At 35.5% G+C, this 24842-nt stretch overlaps 3 protein-coding genes across 5 annotated transcripts; 2 read left to right on the top strand and 1 right to left on the bottom strand.

Annotated features, from left to right (window-relative positions):
- The first annotated feature begins 1708 nt into the window (after nucleotides 1-1708).
- Nucleotides 1709-8028, top strand: LOC147545683 (beta-glucosidase 13-like). Of its 2 annotated transcripts, none has more exons than XM_086673356.1 (13): nucleotides 1709-2395; nucleotides 2559-2628; nucleotides 5264-5322; nucleotides 5452-5527; nucleotides 5604-5681; nucleotides 5775-5862; nucleotides 5952-6204; nucleotides 6290-6405; nucleotides 6486-6709; nucleotides 6802-6833; nucleotides 7134-7203; nucleotides 7322-7430; nucleotides 7568-8028. In XM_086673356.1, exons 1-13 carry the CDS (start codon nucleotides 2192-2194, stop codon nucleotides 7734-7736), a joined length of 1548 nt encoding a protein of 515 aa, XP_086529482.1. In that variant the 5' UTR covers nucleotides 1709-2191; the 3' UTR covers nucleotides 7737-8028. The 2 variants fall into 2 exon arrangements, with proteins under 2 accessions (XP_086529482.1, XP_086529481.1); XM_086673355.1 differs by having other exon boundaries at nucleotides 7101-7203.
- LOC147545682 (CDK5RAP3 protein homolog) lies at nucleotides 7123-12552 on the bottom strand. 2 transcript variants are annotated; one of them, XM_086673354.1, is made up of 11 exons: nucleotides 12409-12549; nucleotides 12134-12268; nucleotides 11138-11232; nucleotides 10880-10974; nucleotides 10627-10762; nucleotides 10319-10468; nucleotides 9622-10158; nucleotides 9040-9248; nucleotides 8490-8622; nucleotides 8057-8236; nucleotides 7123-7447 (listed from the first exon to the last, which is right to left on the bottom strand). In XM_086673354.1, exons 1-10 carry the CDS (start codon nucleotides 12467-12469, stop codon nucleotides 8099-8101), a joined length of 1689 nt encoding a protein of 562 aa, XP_086529480.1. In that variant the 5' UTR covers nucleotides 12470-12549; the 3' UTR covers nucleotides 7123-7447; nucleotides 8057-8098. The 2 variants fall into 2 exon arrangements, with proteins under 2 accessions (XP_086529480.1, XP_086529479.1); XM_086673353.1 differs by lacking the exon at nucleotides 7123-7447 and having other exon boundaries at nucleotides 7805-8236; nucleotides 12409-12552.
- A 2471-nt stretch (nucleotides 12553-15023) lies between these two features.
- Nucleotides 15024-16256, top strand: LOC147545681 (protein FAR1-RELATED SEQUENCE 5-like). The gene has a single exon (XM_086635849.1). It carries the CDS (start codon nucleotides 15024-15026, stop codon nucleotides 16254-16256), a length of 1233 nt encoding a protein of 410 aa, XP_086491975.1.
- Nucleotides 16257-24842: the final 8586 nt, after the last annotated feature.

Raw genomic sequence — 24842 nt, 5'->3', positions numbered from 1 at the left:
ACTGACTAAAATGGGTTACACATTTGAAAATGCATTGTACAAACTACCAAATGCAATATACAAACTATGAGATGCATTGTACAAACTACCAGATATATAAAATCTTTGACTGAAGGTATTTTGGACATTTTAGACAAAATATTAGAAATCTATAAATCTTTATGGATGACTGGATTTTTCCTGACTTTTGAACTTCCAACCCATGACCTCTTACGCATAAATGAATCAAATGGCAGGTTGGGGTCCACATTCATTTTCTTTTTATGAAATGGGTTCGCATTCTATAATGCAGGGGATACCAATAGGCCACTGTTTTGGGGAAAGCATTAAAGTTTCCGGGGAAGACGGTGGAAAACAAAAAAAATTAAACCAAACACCCCCTTTAATGTCGCCGGAAAAAGTCGACGGCCGGATGTTGACGGCGACATTCGGCCGGCGACTTCACCATCTTCTCTTTCTCTCTCTTCTCCCTCTCTCTCTTTCTTCTCTTTCTCTCTCTTTCTTCTCAATGTCTCCGGCGAAGGGGAGGAGCCCCTTCGCCGGAGTTCGTCTGGTTTGAACAACCAGACGAGATCTGGTTTGTTCAAACCAGACGGGATCTGGTTTGAACAACAAACCAGATCTGGTCTAGTTTGAAGAACAAACCAGACGAGATCTGGTTTCCAGACGAAACCAGACCTCCGGCGAAGGGGCTCCTCACCTTCGTCGGAGTTGGAGAGGAGAATAAAAAATAAATTGTCGCCGGAGATAATGGAGTTGTCGGAGATGGTGGAGCGCCGGAGAAAAGAAGAAGAAGCTGAAAAGGATTTGGTTGTTTGGGGGAAATAAAAAAATCTATTTCTTTTTTCCACCCAAAACTTCATACCCCGGAAACTATATAGCTTTCCCCAAAGCGCTGGCCATACCAATATATACCATATTTATTACTACATTTTTTTGTGTATGAGATTACATAAAAAGATGAACCCATCTTTTTATTTTTGAAAACAAAAAAATAAAGGTTATTTCCCAAATGGCCCCCAAATTTGTGAGTAGCTTTCTGCCTAGCCTCATAGATTAACAAAAATACCCATGTGGTCCCCTTTTTCCGTTATGTTTAACTGTCTGTCACTCTCACTCCTCCACCTCATTTCCTCTCTCACATAAAACTACACATCATCATCTTCTCCGGCAAGGGTCGCCGGCCGGCGACCTTCAAACATAAAAAAAAATAATAATAATTTTTTTTTCTCTCACTCTAAATTCTTTTTTTCTTTCCCCTCTCTCTCTAGATCTAGAGAGAGAGAGAAAAAAAATTTAATTTAATTTTTTTATGTTTGAAGGTCCCCTGCCGGAGAAGATGATGCGGCGTTTTAGATGACTTGGCAGAGAGAGGAAATGAGGTGGAGGAGTGAGAGTAACGGACAGTTAAAGATAACGGAAAAAGAGGGTCATATGAATATTTTTGCTAATCTAGGAGGCCAGGCAGGAAGCTGGTTACAAAGTTGGGGATCATTTGAGAAATAACTCAAAAAATAATAGTGGTAAAAAGTCGAGTTTGAACATGGACTTCAATCAATCATGATAGGGAGAAAGTTAACTCAAAAGTCTCCCATTTCCAAAATAATTTTGCGTTAACTTCGACTTCGACTCCTCCAGGGTCATCTTTATTTTAAATATATCTCTGTTAAGTTTGTGGCCATCCAATTCAAAATCAATTGACAATGAATGGAGATGACTTATACATTATATTATTGGTTGCTAGTAATAGCTTCTCCGTGTGAGACTATTCTCATTTGAGTTGAAAGTGCTTCAAAAGAGTACCCACCCTTTGTCATTTGAGATTTCCCCACCAAAAGAACAAATTCTTTAGGGGTTATTGAGTAGTGGAACTGTGGAAGACCAAGATGTTTGTAAGATGGTGAGAATTCTTAATGGTATCCAAATCCAGCAAGAGGGGCCCAGGATTAGACAGAATGAATTAGTTAATTGCCCCAGGATTAGACATAACTAATTAATCTCTTTTGGCTGTAATATAGTGGAAAAAAATAGAGATTATGTGTAAGGTTGTGTTTTGTAGTTTTGTCAAATTTAATTATTTATTGAATTTGAATAGTTAGGTTCCCTCTATTTATAAGTGACCAAATGAATCCCTTGGATGAGAAGAGAAAGAAAACAAGATTTGTGTGAGAAAGAAAGGGAGTAGTTAGTGATGGGGAGTTTGATTGTGGGTTCAGATTCATCACTTGTTCTATTATGTTTCCTAAGCCTAATACTCATAGGGGACTCATTAATGGTGAATCATTCTGGAGTAGTGGTGCCAAGAAGCAAAAATACTAATGAATCGAAGACGATAATTAGTCGAAGAGATTTCCCCACCGGCTTCTTATTCGGCTCTGCTTCTTCTGCTTACCAGGTAGCAGATCTAATCCATCATTAACCCATTTTATGTATATATGATTAGTCATTAGGTAGTTAGCTCAATTCTAATTTCTTGTCTAAATGAAGTGAGAAGTCCTTGTCTTTAGATGCTTATAATTGTAATTTTCAATCTGGTTTTTTTTATGATGATGAATTAGTATGAAGGTGGAGCTAATGAAGATGGTAGAGGGCCAAGCATTTGGGATACTTTCACTCATAACACCCCAGGTCTCTCTCTCTCTCTCTCTCTCTCTCTCTCTCTGTCTCTCTGCCATAGCCCATAGGGTCCATAGTTGTGACTTGCGAATAAGAACTTATAATGTCACTATTATTCTCTCACCAATTAGTGTTAAAGATGGGGAACTAATTCATGGGATAATTTTAATGGTTTTACTTTAGATTAAGTATCTAACTAATTGTTTTGATATCAACAAAAACCACTAAAATTTGTGAATAATGCTATTGTTTTACTTGATGTGTTATATAGTCAAATGTCTTCAAGGATGATTGGTTTCTTATGGGTATGTGATCTTATTAAAATTGGTAAACGGGTGGAAGATATTATTATTTTGGGGAGAAATCAGTCATCAACAGCTAGGATTTTGGGCCAAATTAGATAAATGTTCACCTGAAAATTCTAGTTGTCCAAACTGATTTTGGTCTAGATTTGTAATAGTTTGAAATCCCAATCATACATTAGAAGCCGAGCCACTCTTACACCTAACAAGAATTATATAGTTCCGTATATTTAGTTAAGGTAGTGTGAATATGTAAGAACTCACAAAGTTAAAACTTATATTAAAAATGTGGTGATATTGTAGTATGTTGTAAAAATACATTCCTATATTGGTGGGAGTCAAACTGTGGTGTTTCTCTCAATATCTTAACTACCATTTCTCGGTTAAACTTTTTAAAACAGTGAGACTCAAAAGTGTCAATACGGACAATATTACTAGCAACTTTAAAAACTGGTCAACACAATCTAACAACAATTATCAATTAAGGTAGCTCTATAGGCGCCTCAGATTATTGGTCTGGGGCTCTGGACTCCTCATTTACACATGAATCATTCAAGAATTTAGCTTCGAAAGGGCGCCAAGAGCAATAATCTTGCCAGCCTATACCCTTATTCAAAATATAAATTTTATTGGGGATTAAAATGAAAGACCAATAAGAAATGTTAATTATTTGTCTAATTTGGATGTATTAGGCACAACATAATAATTTTGTAAGTGCTTTCCATTTTTGGAATTGAGCATCTTCACTTTATGGTCAACTTGAAATATTATAGATTAGGTTTTAACCATAAAATAATACAATACATGAAAGTTTAGTGAAAAGAGAAATGTTAGTGTCTGTCTAGACCTACCCTACCTCTGTCCTCTTCAAATATTTTTCTCTCAATAGTAAGATTCGAATCGTGACTTCTTGATGAAAAGGCGTACAATATTGTCCAACTAAAACCAACTTCATACTTTAACCATATTAGTAGAAATTATGAAAGTTTGAACTTGTAATTACGCCGATCTCCTGCTCGAGCTGCAAACTTTTTTTTTTTTTGGTTAAGGATGAGCTACAAACTTGTTTTATTGAAATATTATTGAGTGGAACTTACTTTAACGGCCCAATATATGATCCAGTCCGTATAATTCTTTTGAAGTAAGTTGAAATAATTTTTTCTCTATGGTTACAATAAAAATTTTTACGAAATGTGTACACACACTAACTTAATTTCATTATAATTTGTAATTTCAATAAAATATACTTCCTTGTTATCCACGAGACGTAGCGTCGCTACCAAACTAATAACATTTTCTACAAAATATCAACAAAAACAGAGTAACATCGGTGATTTACTACCTCCGTCAACAATAGTTGGTATGGAATGCAAGTAGGCTTGACCTCAATAGAAGTGCCCACTATTGAATCAAGAGAATTTAGGATCTGATAAAACCCTATGAGAAGTGATAAGAAAAGAAAGCGGGAGTATTAAATAATGAGAGTAATGGTAATTAAAGGTAAATCCCTATTGACTTAGGTGAATAATGAGAAGAATTAGCACATAAGTTCCCACTAACTAAACATATGGTTGACACTAAAATTTTCTTTTCGCACGAGCTTAAACACATTATTTTAAAAATATTAGTATAAGGGATACCACCACCAACAATGGTTGTCTGTAATTATTTTGAACCATGAAAAGGGAAGAAGAAGAAGAAGAGGGATTGGAGCACTCCCAACATATTATATTCCTTGTTCCCTCTCATTGATGACTAAAAAATGGACCTCTACCATGGCCACATAATAATAAACAAAAAAAATTAAAGTCTCAAATAGTAGAATCAAATCAAAAATTAATTTTTTGTAAGAAGAAAAGAAAAACTACTTTTGAATCATATTATATGTTAGAGAAAAGATACCTATTCTTTTGTCCCTAACAGAGATTTTAAAAAAAAGTTATCTTGTTTGGACCTATACGGAATTACATCACTATCTTTTTCTAATAACTCTGGAACTCCGTAATTAAAAAAAAAAAACACATATTAAATCTCAAAATATTTTAATTGTTCGATTCTCTTTTTTTTTTTAATAATTTGACTTCGCTGTACGATAGTCATCACAAGGCTTGATATATCAATGATGTGATAAACACAACAACTATCAAATTAAACAAGAACAAGCCTAAAGCCCATCTAAACTACGACTTAAAGGCCAACTAACTATGACTTAAAGGGCATCCAGAAATTTCATCTTCTCTGGGGACCTTTGGAGTATATATCAACACTGGCAATCACTTGACTTATTTGTTCGTTTCTAATTTGTACATTTTGTGTTTAAATTGAGATTAATGTGATATAAACAGATAAAATAGCGGATCATAGCAACGGAGATGTAGCTATTGATTCTTATCATCGTTACAAGGTCCCTGCTAACCTCGCTTCATATTCTAATATGCAACTTCTGTTTGATTCTCCTCTTATGCCTCGTATACTTCGCTATTTTTGTCTTCTGAAATGGATTACTCTGATAGTTGTTTTTATTAATATACAGGAAGATGTTGGGATTATGAAGGAAATGGGTTTTGATGCTTATAGGTTCTCCATTTCTTGGTCTAGGTTATTACCAAGTATGACAATTCTATAATAATTCTCTTACATTTAATCTCCTCCTACACGAATTCATTGATAAATGTTAATGAGCAGATGGGAAATTAAGTGGAGGAGTGAACCAGGAAGGGATCAATTACTACAACAATCTCATCAACACGCTCGTATCCAACGGTACTACTAGTACTATCTCTCTCATCAACCAACTCAGTTTCAATTACTAGAAATATCCAACTTCGTCTGAATTCGAATTTTGTAACAACTCAGGTGTTAAACCATTTGTGACAATCTTTCACTGGGATCTTCCCCAAGCCCTAGAGGATGAGTATGGTGGTTTCTTAAACCCTGTCATTGTGTGAGTGTCTTTTTTCTTGTTCTTAAACCCTAATTATTACCACATCTGCTCCATATTGTTTCTCACATCATGAGTTTGCATGCATGCAGAGATGATTTCAAAGATTACGCAGAGCTCTGCTACAGAGAGTTTGGTGACAGAGTTAAGCACTGGATCACCTTCAATGAGCCATGGACCTATAGCAATATCGGCTACGCCTTGGGCCAGTTCGCTCCTGGCCGATGTTCTAAATCTGTAGCAAATTGCAGTAGTGGTAATTCAGGGACAGAGCCTTACTTGGTTGCCCACCACCAGCTCCTTGCTCATGCCTCTGCTGTCAAAGTTTACAGAGACAAATACCTGGTAGTATTATACATTTATATACCTACCTCACAATTATACAATCCTACCCATTGTCCATATACTTACTAATATCACATTAATGCAGGCATATCAGAAAGGGAAAATAGGAATAACTTTAGTGTCTAACTGGATGATGCCTTTAACCAATACTAAATTTGATCAAGATGCTACATTTCGAGCTCTAGATTTCATGTATGGATGGTAAGTAATGTGGTTAATGCACTATCTTTACCTTAGGCTAAGTTAATACAACATTAGTTTACTTGGTCATTTACTTGCAGGTTTATGGAGCCATTAATCTATGGTGATTACCCACACAGCATGAGGACCCTTGTCGCAGACCGACTGCCTAAATTCTCACAAGATCAGACAAAATTGGTCAAAGGATCGTTCGACTTTATTGGACTAAATTACTATACTGGCAATTATGTAGCCCATGCTCCCTGTACCAATTCTAACGTCATTGATCCTAGTTACACCACTGATGCTCAAGCTAAACAAACCAGTAAGTGTTAAAATTAAGCTTTAAATCATTGTAAGGGTTGGACTCGAACAACATATACTCAGATGTATAGCATTATTGTTTATGACGTGCAGATGTGAAAAATGGAGTCCCTATCGGCCCTCAGGTTAGAGCGTAATCATTTATGCTACTTGTGCGTACATTAACAGATGATAGATGCAAGATTAACAACATAAATGAATGAACATCATACATGCATACATACATGAAGCTGAAATATAAATATGAATGGGAGATTTTATAGGGCCCCCTCATTTTTGTTAAAAGGCCTCCCCTCAGTGATAATTTAGCAAGTAAAATGGTCCATGGGGAGGCCTTTTAACAAAATTGGGGAGGCCTTATAAAACTTCCCAATATGAATTTATGTATGCAGGCAGGATCAACTTGGCTCTATGTTTACCCACAGGGGATAAGAAATATACTGCTATACACAAAGGTCAAATACAACAATCCTACAATTTACATTACAGAGAATGGTAAGGCTGATTCTATGAAATGAACATATCTTGGTACTTTTTGTGTGATAACAGTTTCAACATAGAAAAGACGAAAACTATAAGACGCTAATGACACTTGATATGCTCTTTTTTGCAGGAATCTCAGAGGTTAATGACGATAAACTGTCACTCGAGGAAGCGTTGAAGGATGACATGAGGGTTACATACTTTGATCGTCATCTTGTTTATCTTCAAAAAGCAATCAAGTAAAAAAGAATTCCCCCTGAACAAACAACTATAGATTTCTTAATATCTAAAACTATAGTTTGAACTATCTTATGCTTTGGTCTTTGGTTCATCAGTTATTCATGATTAGTTCTTTTTGTTTATATATTTTATGCAGGGAAGGTGTGGATGTGAGAGGATACTTTGCTTGGTCATTGCTAGACAATTTTGAGTGGAACAGTGGCTATACTGTTAGGTTTGGCATCAACTATGTCGACTATAAAAATGGGTTAAAGAGATATCCTAAAACCTCAGCCTACTGGTTCAAGAACTTCCTCAAAAAGTAGATTCATGAATATTTCAGATATGATATATCATGACATTATTGCAAATAAGAGCTTATTCTACTCATTGATTGATCATAAGTCATGTTTCCGTATATTATATATTGAAGTATGATATATCCATTATCTCTCATCTTAATTTGTAAACATGGAAGGAGAATAGATTTTTCACTGTCTCAATTATCCATCACTATGTCTTCCTATCTATCTCTATCTAGCATAAAGTTGAAATAGTATTAAGTATCATTGTAAACAAAGTGAATGTGGAGATAAAGGAAAAAAGATTAGCTTTAAAGATTTAGTTGTGAACTGAGAAGACCTACTTTAATTTTTTTTAGTATACTTTCAGTAGCGAACTTTCAGCTTTAAGGTACAACGGTGCCACCACTACTTAACAAGGTGTTAATCTCTCCGATTATGTGGACTGGTCTTCCGTCAAACATAGATGAAAGCGTAGTCTCACACAGCTTCTTCAGCTCCCTTGTTTTTGTTAATGCTGCTTCCTGCAAATAAAGAAAAACAACGATTTTTGTTTTCAGTACTGGTTCATATCTTAACCACCTGGTGCATGAGAATATGTGTTGTCTCTTTGTGAGTGCGAGAGAGAGAGAGGAGAAGGATAAACAAGAACTTACAGCCCTTCCTTCTTCTATCACACCCACAATACAAATTAAGAGAAAATAAAAATGCTTTACATTTCTAGTGTTCACCTTCCACTATCATAGCATCAACCAGAAAAGTTGATTAGAAACTCACTTGTTTAGGCCAAGAAGAAGATAAGGCATTTTGGAGCTCCATACGTCTTGCCACCAACTCCTTCAAGCTATCTTTCAACTTTACTTCATGGTGCTTCTTTTCCTCTATTGTGGTTACCAATCTGTCTAAGAATCTGAAATCCCATATTGAAGCTTTAAGTGAAATATAATAAAAAGTAAGAAATAAAAGAATACCAAGTCTGAAATAAAGCAATTGATAGAAAGGAATTCTTCCCAAAGAAGATTAAGAGAACAATAGGGAGTGAGATGTTGTGCAAATGGATCGACCAACGAAATCCTAAAATGCGAATAAGTATTTACATCTACTCATTATATATCCCCTACATAGATATTTCTAAGTTTGAAGAAGACAAACTCAATTTACACTATACAATTCAGCCTCGGTACTCAAATGTATAAAGCAACCATAATTCCATAACTATGAATTACTTTTACAAAACATGCATTTTATCCCCATAGTTCTACTTATATGTATGCTCAGCTAGGGAATCAAGAAAGTGGGTTCATTATTGATCTATGAAGAGATGCACCTTTTGGAGTTCAAAATCATGATCAGATCCTGAGTCTTTCTTGCTGTAAGAATAGTAATGGCTGAGGATATACTGGACAGCATCGACTGAATGGCATCGGGTGAATACTGCTGCAGGACAAAGGGAGCAACTGCCTGGACTTGATGTTGCAATGATGAAGTTTCTTCACTCCTCAACTCTAGCAGCCGTTGATTCAAAAATGCTTTGATCTGGAGATAGAATGCTAAAACCAAGTTAACAGTAGACCAAGATTGTTATTGCAGAGAGAATTTATAAGTAAATTGTTTGGAAACTACGATATCATGAAGAGCTCCAAGGAACAAAGAAGTTTTTTCCTTAAGCTTGCCTCACGAAAAAAGAAATACTATATCCACTTCAACCCTCAATGTTCACAGTTTTAACGGATACTTCAGTACTTCACTACTACAGACCTGGTGTTCAGCCATTCACAGTTAGGATTAGTTTTTTTTTTCTGATTTTTAACTAAATACATGGACGCTATCGACGTTATTAATAAGAAGAATAAAGTGAAATAAAATGAAAATGGTAACAAATTATTTCGAAGAACAGAAAAAATGATACCTCAAAAAGATCATCAAGAAGCTTATTCCTATACTCTGTATCTAAAAGCTGACTTCTTTGTTCCTTAGCATCTTTAGATTGGACAAACGCAATTTGCGGAGCTGATGGAGTTTCTATACCAGCATCCATCACAATCGTGTCGTCAAGCATATCAACTTTAGGATGTTCAACACTGATTTCCCAAGATGCTTCCGCCAGAGAAGAGTCTAAGATATGTGCTTCCTCTGACTTGTTTAGCGGTTGATCAGATTCCAATGCCTCACTGGCATTTACCATCTCATAAGGCCCTAAGCCATTTGTAGTTTCTACTGTTTCTTCCAGAGATGCTATGTCCCAATCTATTTGAGTGTCGTCCACCGAAATATCCCAGTTGATATCCTCATTTCCAATTTCCATATCAGGTACTAGCTCCACATTTGGACCAGAGGATGGAATAGCTTCTGATGATTCTATTACTGAACTAGGGTCGCCGACACTTAGAGACGGGGGATTCTCAATGAGATCTCTCAAATTTGTTAGGACTGTTCCTGAAGTTCTCTGCAGCACATTTTTAAGCATTTTACTTATCCACATGGATCATGACAGCATAAAGTGTAATATGCATAACACAAAGCTAAGTCCAGAAGTAGAGTAGCTTTTTGAAAAATTTATGTCACGAAATAATACAGTTTGACAATTCACCATTCTCAGGTTTTACCTCATTTTCACTATGGCCATCTCTAACAAAATTGGAGTAGTATTCAATAGCCTGTAACATGGAATCGCCATTTACGACTTCCAAAAACTCGTTGAAGGTGGTTGGAAGTGATTTTGCAGTCTCTAGAAGTTCCAACCTTACATTTTTGCCCTGCACGGAGAAACAAGTAGAGACTGAAATATGCTATATTGCTATACTAGTACTACACATTATAAGAACTGAGAGAGCGGGCAATTCCTCAACCACTAGCAAAGGAACCAGTCGAGGCCACATTGGCATGGTTGCACTAACTATTTAAGGTGACACACCTGCAAACCAAGCTCTTGACAAGCCTCTACATATTTTGCTGCAGATAATGCTGCCGTTCTTTTAACGTCAGTTTCCTTCCGATCTAACTCCGCTAGTTGTTGCTGGATTTTCTGCACCTGCTTTTTCTGATAAGGACTTCAAAGTTTTTTGATTCACCAAATAGGAATATCAGTCATTCATTGATCTCAAGGAAGTTATGTTACATAACCTTTTTAGAAATAATAAAACAATTCTGTGGGGATATTGACTTACATTTCATAGTTGACATTTTGAACCATAATCTGGGCAGCCTCACCAAGGTAAATATGGTCTTTCTCAAAAGCTCGCACAATGGCTTCCCACTCACCCTATCAGAAGAATGAATATCACAATTACAATATAACTAACAAATGAAAAAATAACTAGTACACATGAAGAACACATATTAAAGAACACTAGAGCAAAGAAATGATAGAGGAAGAAAGTGTGAAATGAGGTAAGGAGAATAATGCTATGCCGAGTATATCTTACAGCGGAACCAGATAACCTCCCAAAAATATTCCGGCTTTCTGGATTTGATGACAGAAGAATGTCGTAAATTCGTTTCGCTTCTGTGTACCCTATTGCTGTAAACATATGCACATCATCAGAACAAATAAAATATAAATATGACAATTCGGCACATCCAACTCTTCTAATAGAAACAAGTCCATTTCGTCAGGACCTCATCTAAACAGAGTTCCAAAGTCTAACTGTTAGAAAATTGGGTTTAACAAGCAAAATGCCCAAACACCCAAACCTACTTAAATGAAGCAACAAGGCGTATGAAGGGAGCGATGACCCTTCTTGGAGATAACTCCAAAAGATCAACCAAACCTAGCCCAACCTACTTAAACAAGCCACAGGCTTGAAGCTAGCAGCCTAACACCATTCTTTGTAGCTTATTTTGTTATACTTCCAGAAAGAAGATTATTACGCATTTCCCTATAGATCCAAAAGTTGAGGCGTTGAGCCACCAAAATTTTGCCACGAAGTTCCCTTCTGTACATCAATCTATACTTGTTTAAGCTATAAAAATGACATTGAATCTACTGATACAACACCCATCTTGAAAACTGGTGGCAATCAGTAGAGTTCTGAGCAGCAAAAACCTAAAAGTGATACATGATCATAATGATCCAAGCAAAAATTTATCTGGAAAACCATAATATCCCATTATGTTCCCCCATGTCATATTTAATCAAGAAAACTTAACTTAATTAGCTCAAATTCTCTAATTACCGGAAAGCAGATTGAACCAATTCATAATTTCACATATCAAACCTAAGAAGCTAACGCATTTTCAAAGAATTATAACCCAAAATGAAAAGTTAACCGCACAGAGCCAAATGAATTCTTGTTTGGACCAGGAAAAGATCATGGAATAATAAAAAACATACATATTGGTATGATTATTACTACTATTCAAGAAGTAAATGGATGTTAAATCAAAATTGTAACTAAATATTCTGATATTGTATGAGTTACCTTCGAGATCTAGGGTTATGAAATAAGGATCAACATCCTTTGGCAACGAAGAGAAAGCAGAAGAAATCCGAGCTCTCACTGCTGTCAATCGTTTCCTCCAATCTCCCGGAATTTTCTTCCGATCGGTTAACCATTCTTTAATTGAAAATCAAACAAAAAAATACAATCAGAACATCAATTAAAGAACAGAAATTATAATTGTAAAGGAAGAAAACTACGATTTTGAACTGAAAAAATGGAAAATTTTGGGGGTTTATTGAGTTAGTTGGTACTACCTCCAAGCCGAGAAAAGGCAATGTCAATCGGAAGATTACGAATATCAGCTTGATCTTGCATCCTCTCTCTCTCTCTCTCTCTAAACTCTCTCTCTCTCTCTCTCTCTCTAGAAGTATAACAGTTGCCTCAGCGAACACTTCTTAGAGCAAGTCCAACCCCAGCCTGTCTTAGGCCGAAAAAACCACTTTTTCACCTAAAATTATTGGCCTCAGCTCAGCCTCTAAAAATTCAGCTCCAACCCCAGCCTCTCTTGAGGCCGAAAATTTGAATTTGGAATTTCCCAATTTACTAATAAAATTCAATTAAACAAACATCGATTACAACTAATAATTGATTAAAAATTTAAAACTACTTAAATACGACTAAACAACACTAGAAAAATTAATTAAAAATAACTAGAAGGGGTTTCTTGGGTCTTTTGGTGCACCGTTGAACAAAGCCTCTCGCGCCGCTAAAAGCATTTGTTGAGCATGTTCGTCGAGAGACCTAATATCAATCTTCATTAATTCCACCGCATATTGTCGGTTCGCCACCTCCGTTTGCACCCGTAGAAAATCTTGTTGCACCTTTAGGGTCTCTTGTTGAACCCGTACTGCTTCACTCAAAGTTAATGTTCTTTGTTGGGAATCTTCTTCTCTTTTTTCCCAATATCCCTCACTGGGAGTTTTTGAAGCGGTAGAATGTGTGGATGGTTCGCCAACTCTTGCATTTGCTTTGGCTTGTTTACGGCCAATTGGTCTTTCTTCCGATGGATTGGTATTAGAATCTCTTTTACCGGATGTTGACTCTCCTGGCATGTCTGCCATCCACTTGTTGTGTGTCATCAAAATTTTGTAAACATGTAGGAACCTAAACCCTTTACCTTGATGATTTTTTTTTATACATTTCGATAGCTCTTTGTAACTAAAATAAACAAAATATATATATAAGTATATATTATGAATGAAGTGAAAAGATAGAAAAAAGAAATTAAAAAGTTAGAAACAATTACCCGGTCATAATCGTTTTCTCCGCTTTTTGGAACTTTATTTATTATCCTCAAAGTCGATATAAAACTTTGACATTCCGAGCTTATCTCACTGAAACGAGATTTACAACTTCTAAGTGTGCGTTGAAACTTTGCACTCGCATTATATTCATCCGATATTTTTTGCCAAAATACTTTATATTTTTGGCTATTTCCGACAACCGCATCAAATGTTATTTTCAAATAACAATTAGTAAGTAAAATATCTTCATCCGCCTTATACGGTTCCCGTTTAGCCTTTGTCGAAGACGTCCCTCCTTGCACACAAGAATCCTCACATACTTCATAATCATCAACTCCTAATTGAGCCGACGGGTAAGTAGAATTAGGGGACAACATTTCCATATAACTTTGGTTATCGAATTCGTTGATGTCTAATGGATCCATGGGTGAACAAATGAAAAGATAAAAAAAAAATTGAAAGAAAGAGAGATAGAAATGGAGAGGAAGTTGCAAGAGATGGAGAGAAAGAAAGAGAGATAGAAATGGAGAGGGTGAGAAATGAAATTGATCCAACCCCTATTTATAGGGGTTGGATCAATTTCTGGCCGTTGGATTTGCTCCAACGGCTAGATCTAGCCGTTGGAGCAAATCCAACGGCTAGGGGAGATGCCCCAAGTGACCGTTGGAAGCCCCAACGGTCACTTGGGGCTTCATTCAGTCGCCCCTAAAGTAAGGGGCGACTGAATGTCCGGCCCCAGCCTCCGCTCCAAGGGGCTGGGCTTGGAGCGGGGGGCTGAGGCCAATAATTTGAATTATTGGCCTCAGCCCGGCTGGGGTTGGACTTGCTCTTACAAACAAAAGAAGAACGAAGCCGATAGGGTTACCATGTGGAATTACCATCTCGTTGACCGTAAGTGAGGTGTCACAAAAAGACAAAATCAATTTTGAATGTGGGTTTTTCTGTTCAAACGAATTTCACCATTAACACTCAAATCCTCACGTTTTCCAATGTAGGTAGATTTTATCTTTTCACACTTAACTACCTTTAGTAGCTAAATCTTAGCCGTTTAAATACCCCACCGTGTGAGATTAAATTTTAAATTTACTTATCCACCTACTGCATTTATTAGAAATATTAATTTCCCACAACCAATTAACATCAATTGAAGACGACTGTTGTAACAAATTTTTTAAAGTAATTTTTTCTTTACCATCTTCACACAATTTTTCCTCTTCAACTGTTACTCTGCAATTCATCTTCTCCAACAAGTAAACCAAGCAAAGGTACTTTTTAAGACTTTAACTTTTTGTTTGTTAATTTTTCTGAAAAAATGTTTTCTAGTCCATAAAAACACTATCTATGTTTTTTTTTATGAAACAAATGTTATCTTAATTTGTTAGTTTTATTTTTACTAAAGTCTATCTTTGTTAAGAGTTTATTTTTTACCACTAGGTAGTTTATTTCTTGTTCATAATTTTTTTTGTTGACAGAGGTAGTTTATTTCTTAGTTCAACAAAAAAAAAGGTAGTTTATTTCTTGAGATGTAAATAATTTTTTTTTATATATTCTTGCAAAAGAAGATAACTTCATAAGATATACGATATATACAAATCCTAATATTATGTTTGTTTTATAAAATAGGTATGGGAGATATACGTGGAAAACAAATACTTTTAGAAGAAGAAGATAATGATGATTTAGAGGTAGAAGAGGATAATACCTTTGATGAATGTGAAAAAGAAGTTGACGGTTCAGACATTAATAAAACAAATATTGTAGAATCGCTTACCATTGGAACACAATTCAATGATCTTGATGAGGCATACGAATGTTTTAGAAAATACGGAGTAGTAATCGGATTCCCTATACGAAAAAGAACTAGTAGGAGGGATTCTACTGGAGTTGTCAGATATGTTACTTTTACTTGTGGCCGAGAAGGAAAAAGGACTAGCACTTCTGCTAATATATTAAAACCAAGACCACAATGTCAGACAGATTGCAAAGTCAAAATCAGAGTAACTCTTGGGTTAGACAATAAATGGAGAATAACTTCTTCATTCCTTGATCACAATCATGTTCTTAGTCCTACACAATCCCGATTTTACAAGTGCAATAGAGTCATCAAGGCTTCTGTGAGAAGAAAATTAGAATTACATGAAAGAGCGGGGATTCGACCTTATAAGAGTTTTGGTACAATTGTTGAAGAAGCACATGGTTATGAAAACTTGCCTTTAAATGAAAGAGATGCGAGGAATTATGTAGATGAGCTTAGGCGAGGTCGTCTTAAGGAAGGTGATGTTGTAACAATACAACACTATTTCTTGAAGATGAAGGCGGAAAATAATGATTTTTTCTATCGTATGGACCATGATGAAAATGGTCATTTGCAAAATTTATTTTGGGCAGATGGAAGAAGTAGAAAATGTTACAGGGAATTTGGAGATGTCATTGCGTTTGATACGACATATCTTACGAACAGGTATGAAATGCCTTTTGCCCCATTTGTTGGAGTAAATCATCATGGTCAAACAATCTTACTTGGTTGTGGTCTAATCTCACATGAGAATATAGACTCATTTGTTTGGTTATTTGAGACTTGGCTTACTTGTATGCATGACTCTCCTCCCGTAGGAATAATCACAGACCAAGATGCGACAATGAAAGCCGCTATTGCAAAAGTTTTCCCTCAAACTAGGCATAGATTGTGCCTATGGCATATTCTTAAGAAGTTACCTGAAAAATTAGGCAGTAGCAGAAATTATGAACATATTAACCATACAATGCATAATTTGGTATATGATTCACAGTACATAGCTGAGTTTGAACATGGTTGGTTTGAGATGCTAAGGGAAGCATTTTCTATCCTACTTCTATAGCATAATGTTACCAACAATATAATATAACTTAATGACATTTATATCATTTTAGGTTAACACAAGCGAAGAACATTATGAGAACGTGTCGAGTACATCAGTTCCGCCATATTTTCACTATGCAGGCCTCCTAAAACAAGTTGATCAAAGATACGACAATCTAGATCAAAATTGACGAGTTGTTATATTTACTTATATTTACTTATGAATGTTAGTTTTCTGTTATGTATGAATGTTGGTTTTTAATTATATATGAATGTTAATTTTAAATTATTCGAGTACTCTTCAACTTCGGAACCATAATTTCAATGACAGAGATGAAGTGGGATGAAGACTCCTGAAGTGAGCCCTCAAAATGCTTCCATGCAAACGTTTAATTAATTTCTTTGTTGAAAAGAAAATGTTAGATAAATGTGGCACTAACCATGAGCAGAATATGATTAAATTTTCTTTTAGATTAAGGGGTTACGTTGAAAAGAAAAGTTAAATTAGTGGTGCCACCTCACATTCTTTCCTTCAAAATGCTTCCCTTACCAAAATTGCCTGCCAACTCACCAATACGGTGAATGTGATGGTCAAAAAGATGGTAAGGGAAGCATTTTCCAAAGAAGAAACAACAGATAGACACGTGCGTAGAAGGCCACCTTCTCACGTGCAATTCTTATTAGGATGGATTGGGCCTAGAATCAAACTTGGGCCACTACATGATATATGACTTTAGGAAGTTTTACAGGCAGTGTCCCAACTTCTTAGGCAATTTGTTTTTCATCCAACACTTGTCAAAACAAGTTGGAGGCATTCCATTTTGTGAGGGTGGTTATCATACACTTCTTCTTCTTCTCCCTTTCTGGTAAACAGTCCCCAGTCGAAGAACTTCTTTTTCTCTCTCTCCGAAAAGTGGTCGTCCGTCAGCCAACTTTGCTTCATCCAAATCGCCAGTCAGATATTGTTAGTCTTTGACGACCTAACGGCGTCAAATATATAATTAAGCCAAACTCAAATGGTATTGCCTCTAACCAAAAGATGGTATAAAAGGGAATGTCTTTGGTAGTATTTTCTTTAACAAATTTGGGTATTGTCTATAAAAACGCCTCTCTTCTCTCGTCCTACAAATTCGAGGGAAGATTTATAGACACTTTAAATTTCTTTCTATATTTTCTTATGCTTCCCCAAAATGACTCCCATAGAAAAGAGTGACGCTAGAGAAGAAATTTAGAGAGAGAAATTACGTTGAATATTTTTTATATTAATTCAACATGATATTATTGGCACCGGCCGATTGCATCGGACTGCGTGAGCATGTGATCAAGTGGTTTACTATATGTTATGAACAAATACAAAATGAAAAATCTACTAGTATTAGTCAAACTTAGTGGATGGATAAGATATTAGAGACATAAGGACGTCAAATTAGTGGTATGTCTGAAAAGAAAGATATAGAGCATTAAAGAGAATTAATGGGATTAGTGTAACATTAAATTTCAGGCAAGAATTTTGTCAATAAGGGAAGGCAAATGCACATGTAACATGTTAATGACTCACTGCTCTTAGCCTTAGGTATGAAAGATACTTTCAATAGCTGACTCACTCTAGGATGTAAATTTTCCTAATTTTAGTTTTGCTTATGGCTATAACTATATTGTCTTGTGATAAATCTCAACATTATCTATGCCAACAATCATATTCGTACCCAAGTCATACGATTGATTAGAATCAAAATAATGTGGCTAACTATTAACCAATATGTATTTTCTTATGCCTTTGCACATTCTAGAAAGTAGTAACTTTGAGACCCACGCGTTTTTAGTTAAAAATATAAAATCTCTCGACCACCTGTTGGCATACCCACTGAAAATAAATTGAAATGCGACTGCTGGAATGGGTCGGGACGTGCAATCCGATCCGTCCCAATAACCCAGCGGACTTTGTTCAACCCGGGCGTTCTGCCAGTCTAGGCATATTAACTCATTGGACTCAAAACAAAGCCCAGGGGGTCAAGATGTAACTCGAGTTGGCCTAACCGATATTCTGTATGGGTCGGGTCTGGAGTGGTCCCTGGCCGCCCTTGGCAACGAGCAATACTATTGGAGTAATTCGGTTGCAAATCTCGAGGATAATCCGATAGCTCTGATATAAAACATTAATATTAGCATCTCTAAAAGGCAAAGAAAGAACAATTAATGAGGGTTCTGTATTAACTCAAGATGAGAGAAAAGGCATGTTGTGGGGGTGTGGTTGGTGGGTTCATCATATAAACCGACCTATAGCACTAAATAGTAGAGTAGTAATAGTATATGTTATCTGGAAGAAAGGATTGAATAATTAATTATTGGGACAAGTCAAGATGTGTTCTTTTATAATTTGGGAAACAAGTCACAAGGACCATTAAATGTGTCTTCCAGGAACCCTGTTTCTAAACTACGGACAATGAGGGTCGATCGGTCCTCTTCTTTCTGCCTTTCAATTTCAGCTTTTCCCTGACCTAACATAGGTTTTAGTAGTAATTCTTACCAAGATATTGCCCATTCATCCAATCTCACAACCATATTTTTGCACATAATTGTGGCTATATAACCTTGAATTATAACGGATCGACAGAGAATGGTGTTTGATCTAAATTAATGGTTCTGGTGGGAGTGCTGCTTAATTTCATGTTAATACAAACCTCGTCACGGACATAGATATAGAATCTTATTAGCCACATGTTTAGGGTATTCTATTTGGTTGTTTTGTCTCTGACTCGAAGACCCACATAGAGGTGTTTTTTTCTCCGAAGAAGAATAATGAATGTGACACTGTTATAAACTTATAATGAAGAGTTTTTTTTTTTTTTATGTGTGTGGAACATTGTGTTTCTCTTTATATCATATGATTACCATCTTATTGATCATAATCAACTATGACTAAAAATAAAATGAAGTTAAAAAAATATACAACTAAAGTGATAATATATGTGTATAATTTTTGTAAGTAATGGCACTACTTTATTTTTCTTTATAATTAGAAAGGAGAAAACTTAGTTTTTCACATTAGTATGTCATTTGCAGCGTGACATATTTTTCGCAAATTTAACGTCGAAGATTATGATATTTAGAATGTTGCAAAGTAATTTGATTAAAAAAATTATCTGATTCTGAATCAATTTTAGACGTGTTGCAAACCTAAACATCGTATCAAGAAAAAGATAGGAAAGGAAAATTCACATGACTACCTACCAATAAAAGAGACGCCTCCAAGATTAAAAGTAAACACCACCTATATCATTATACACAATTATTTGGTATAAAAAAAAAACTTGAAATGGGGGAGAAGTGGCAAAACTTTTGAGATGTTATCATCAAGAAAAAGCATAAATAGTTGTTAAACAATTATCTCTACTATAACAAAAATATAAAAGTTGGTTGAACTACTAAACTATTTTTGTTGAAGTAAACTACTAAACTTTTTTATTATATACTCTAATTTAGTGGTTAGCCAAAAATTATATATGATGGTGGGTAGTTAACACCAATGAGCAACTCAAGGGGTCACGACTTCCAATTTTTTATGCTTTCTCATCGTATTTTACTATTTTGGCCACTGTTTTGGGGAAATCAGCAGAGTTTCCGGGGCAATAAGTATTGGGTGGAAACAAATTTTTTTTGTTTCCTCCAAACATCACCCTTTCAATATTTTATTTTTTCTTCTTCTCCTCTCCCTCAACTAGAACTCCGGCCGCCTTCACCGGATCCCGACGACTTCTACCATTAACGCCGGCAACTCTCTCTCTCTCTTCTACCTCTCTTTCTCTTCCCTCTTTTCTCTCTACTCCTTGTGAGAAGTTTGAAAAATCTCTGTATTTGATTGATTACAGACATCATCATGTCAACAAGATGGATTTTGAAAAATCTGAGTTCCAAAAGAAGGTTTTTTTTCACATATTCTTCTTCTTATATCACTACAAACCCAATCGACCTCTACCCACCGCCATTCCTTTTTGCAACTAAGGTTTGATTCTTTATTCTGATGTGTGTCTTGTTTGTAGATTTAAAACTGTTTGCTTTTTCTGCAATAATGGTTATTAAAATGGGTATTTTCAGAAAGTGGGTATTGGGTATTAAAGCTTTTTATAGATTGATTTCATTATAAGATCATTAACTAAGTCAAAATTCATGTTTGGGTAATTGGGTAGACAAGTCCATTAATTTTCAGATTGAGATTTCGTATAAATCCAACAATGAAAATGTCATCAAAAGCCCAGAGACAGATTTCTAATTAAAATCAGAATCAAAATGAATTCAGAAGTCTAATTGGTAGAGAACAGGTTCAAAAAAAAAAAATGGTAGAGAACAGCATCCACTGAAAACGAATCTAGGTAAGAAAGAATGAAAAAGTAACTGAAACCTAATTTGAATTCCTAAAATGGACAAAGAGAGCTAGTTAGAGAGAGAGAGAGAGAGAGAGAAAGAAAAGAGTGAAGAAATGATATGTAAAACCTGAATGAGATTAACAATGAGACGGAGAGAAGAAAGAGTAAGCCTAAAGGAACCGCCTTCCCCGAAGTGAGTTTGGTTTCCTTTTTTTTAGTTTTGCACCATCTTCCCCGGAAATTTTCTTGCTTTCCCCAAAGCGGTGGCCTACTATTTTTATTGGTTGCCTTTATTATTAATTAACTACTAATTCTTTTATTAATAATTGTAGGTACTAAAGTGTACAAAACTTTTATTCTTGGTTATAACAATGAAACAAAATTTTATTGTCTTTTCCTCGAACAAAAATATTTACAGCATACACGTGACGTTTATAGAGAATATAAGTATATAACGGTGTTAGATTTGGGAGAAAAATAGTGTAGGAATTTTGTTGTCATAGAGAGAGAGACAAAGAAAAAAGAGTTAATTACTTACGGGACAACTCGACAACTCGACCAAAGGTAAGTATGACAATACTACTTGCAAAAATGGCTGTTACTAAGTGACACAATAGTATTGTTTATGTTCATTTCTACCTTGTTTTCTGTTTTGGAGACAACTCATTGTTTTGTGTTCATGAGCCATATCCATAATTAAATATGTAAGAGTCCACTACAATTGGCGCGTTTCCGGGTGCTTTAGCTAATGGTTTGCATTACATTTGGTTAACTTTTTATGTGAAAATATTGGTTTCAAGGCTTAGTAATATTTGAAAATGGTTGTTACTAATATGAACTTTAGTCTAATCAGACCCTGTAATATTGTATCAGATATGTAAAGATCAACTTTAGTCTAATTAGGACCCTGTAATATTGAGTCAGTTAAAAATCACACATAAAGTATTTTAATAAATTAGTTTGTTATTATTATTATTATTATTATTATTATCACCATGCTTCTTGCAAACGTAGTTTTATATTTTTTGTGACACCACGTTAAAAGTTAAGCGAAACATGCAAACCCACAATACCACAAATACACGCAAAACCTTAGATGCCAACAACATCCTATAAACAAAAAATACCATTGAAAGCAGAACATATAAATCAAAGAGATGTACTCTTCTCATTTGCAAATAGTTGTACCAAACAAATCCTAATTGATTTGCTTCCCAGTTGTGATTTCTCTCATGTTTTGGCTTCCCACTTGGGAAGTTTTATGGGTTTTTATTCCCAATAAACAATTAAGTTAAAACCCCTAACAATTAGTATAGAATAAAATTAAAGGAATGACAGATAATAAAAAGATAATACTCCATGATTTTGTGACCGTTGGATCATATGAACATAAGGTTTGACCAACCGTTGTTGATCATATCATTTGATGTCTATAATTACCAATGATTGTTTTTTAGAAACAATTCCCTTATCCAACCGCCTTTATAATTGAGTTCATAACAATCAAGCCAAGTTTTGTTTAGAAAATGTTCTCAAAATGACCATTCTACTCCTTTGCCATGGATATTATACCACTTTGTATCACATAATTGGGGTTTGGGGACTATTAAAGGTCTAATGTATAAAGGCCCCTTTAGTTGACATTGGGTAATTATTGTAGGCCACCTAAATGAATAATTCCCAGGATGACCGATTAAACTACGACTCTCTATTTATGGTTCTGCTTCTCACTTGTAACTATAATCGTCTAACTGAGATTATAGCTAAACTAAAGAAGAAAAGATGTTGATTGTCTACGACCATCACATGTTCGACAAGTTATGATTGATAGAGTAAGTTTTATGTCGTAAAACAATATATCTTAAGATGAACCTTTGAATGACGTGAGAACCCATGTGTAACTTCTTAAGTTTGTGGTCATCCAACTCAAAACCAATTGACAATGAATACAGAGGACCTAGACTTTATATTTTTGGTTGCTAGATATCTCTTCTCCAACGTGGGACTCTTCTCACACGCCCCCTCACGTGTAGGGTTCTTTGAGCCTAACACGTGTTTTTTTGGCGACGTGGAGCACGTGTGGCTTTTAAACCTATCATGTGTGGGGCTAGATCTGATACAATGTTAAGTTTGTGGTCATCCAACTCAAAACCAATCGGCAATGAGTGAATATGACCTAGACCTTATATTCTTGGTTGCTAGATATCCCTTCTCTAATGTGAGACTATTCTCACATAACTATACATGTACTTCAACTACTATGAAGACCATCTTCAATACGATACTCAAAAAAGAATTCTAAAATCTTAATTGTCAAATATCTCGTCGGAGATGTTCAACGGGGAGAATAGTTTTTTTGTCGAAAACGGGGTAGAATAGTTGGTTGGACCTTTAGAGAAATAAGAAATTCCTTGTGGACTAGAATGAAATTGATAAGAAAGTAAAATTAAAGTAATCCAGACGGAACAAGTAGATAGGTCGGATAAGAAGAGTCTATCATTGTGTGCAACTGCCAACGTGGGCAATGGGGCCTACTAACAAACAATATACAATGGATTCTTATAATAATTGGCAGATACCAACCTGTCCAGCTGTCCTACTTGTCCACATACTCCAAACCATAACTGGTGGGTTGGCAGCAAACTTTCAAAGTTTTACTTAACTTCCTTCCCGCAACGGAAATCCCGAATCTATACATCAACAGTTTAGATTTATTGCATCGCTAAATGTGGAACTCGAGGTATGAAACTAAGGTTGACGAAGTTGGTTATGTTAACGTGTACGTTAACATTGTTCCGGTTAGGGTTTGCTAGTTTTTGAAACTTCCCTCCCTTTTTTGCTTGCAACAGCTGGCAAAATTCAGATGATGTCACCCGTTTTCGTTTTCGAGATACATAGAGAAGAATCATAGTCATGTAATTGAACACTTCCAATAATTACTACTTTCAACGTTTTATTGAAATTCACAAGGGCATATTTGTCATTTCAACACAATTTGTCTAGTTTGTTTATGACAAGTTTTTTTTAAGACCACGTTAAATTAGAGATTATTGCTTGATAACCTCAACCAATTTTATAGATTGTCAGTGCGTGATATTGTTTACTTACAATCACAAAACCGGATAAAACAAAAGCACGTCCATAAATTTTATTTTGGGTGCATCTAAAGGCACCGAGCCAAAAGGCTGTTAGCATCCTTCTCTATTAGCACCAGGCTCAACCACTCTTTATCTGTTAGCACCGTCTAACTATGTAGGCACCGGTCAAGTTGAGTTAATCCTAACCCTTTCATCCATCTCTCTCTACAATAACTTCTTCTTTCTCTCTCTAAAAACCCCATTTTGAGTTTGTAATCAGCTATACTCAATAATATTAATGGCATCCAGAAGAGCTATGGTGATTCCTTCATTGGTATTCATCAGTCTTATGTGTATTGGTTTATCACAAACTAAAGAAATTCATGGTTGGAGGCAAACCTGATTCATGGCAGATTCCACCATCTTCCCAAACTCTGAATCAATGGGCTGAATCATCTCGTTTCCAAACCTGTGTATTGGTTTATCATAAACTCTTTAGAGTCCACCATTTAAAAAAAACAATCTTCCCTCAATGTGATAATTCCAGTAGAGCAAACACCAACATTTATTCAATTCTTAATCTTTTTATCTTTGGGTGTCTTTTTTTCTATTCCCAATTGTTAGCTAAAGAAAGAATCAACAATGGGTGCAACATGTTCGAGGAAAATCCACAAAGAGAGAGGGAACAAATTCCCAACTTGTCAGTCAACTTAAAAGATAATCGATTTTCAATCAGATCAACAAACTAATAAAACCCATACCTGAATTTACATCAACATGAATAAACTCAGATCTCAGTAGGTAAACTTGTAATCTTAAAATAGATTTGAATCATTAGCTGCAACTGCCTCATACAGCCTTTGTAAAATTTAGGAAATTTAGGGTTCTCTGTTCTTTATGTTTGGAAGAAGATTGAAGAAGCAAATGAAGGTGAACGTCACCCACATTAAAAACCGGTGCTTATAGAGAACTCGGGTCAATGGCCATTGACTCGAGTCAATAAAATTTTCGGATGCTAACAGCCTTTTGGCCCGGTGCCTTTAGAAGCACCCTTTTATTTTTCACATCGACAAATCTACGTAGAGACTAAAGGAGGTCATGACAATTCCCGATCTCAACATAATTAAGCTTATATTGGTGGTACATTCATTTCGAGGGGGTCAA

This window comes from Eschscholzia californica, unplaced genomic scaffold (assembly GCF_041429995.1).
Source record: "Eschscholzia californica isolate CP2 unplaced genomic scaffold, dmEscCali1.0.p SCAF_4, whole genome shotgun sequence".
Classification (NCBI taxonomy): Eukaryota; Viridiplantae; Streptophyta; class Magnoliopsida; order Ranunculales; family Papaveraceae; genus Eschscholzia; species Eschscholzia californica.
This window is presented reverse-complemented; position numbering and strand designations above follow the sequence as displayed.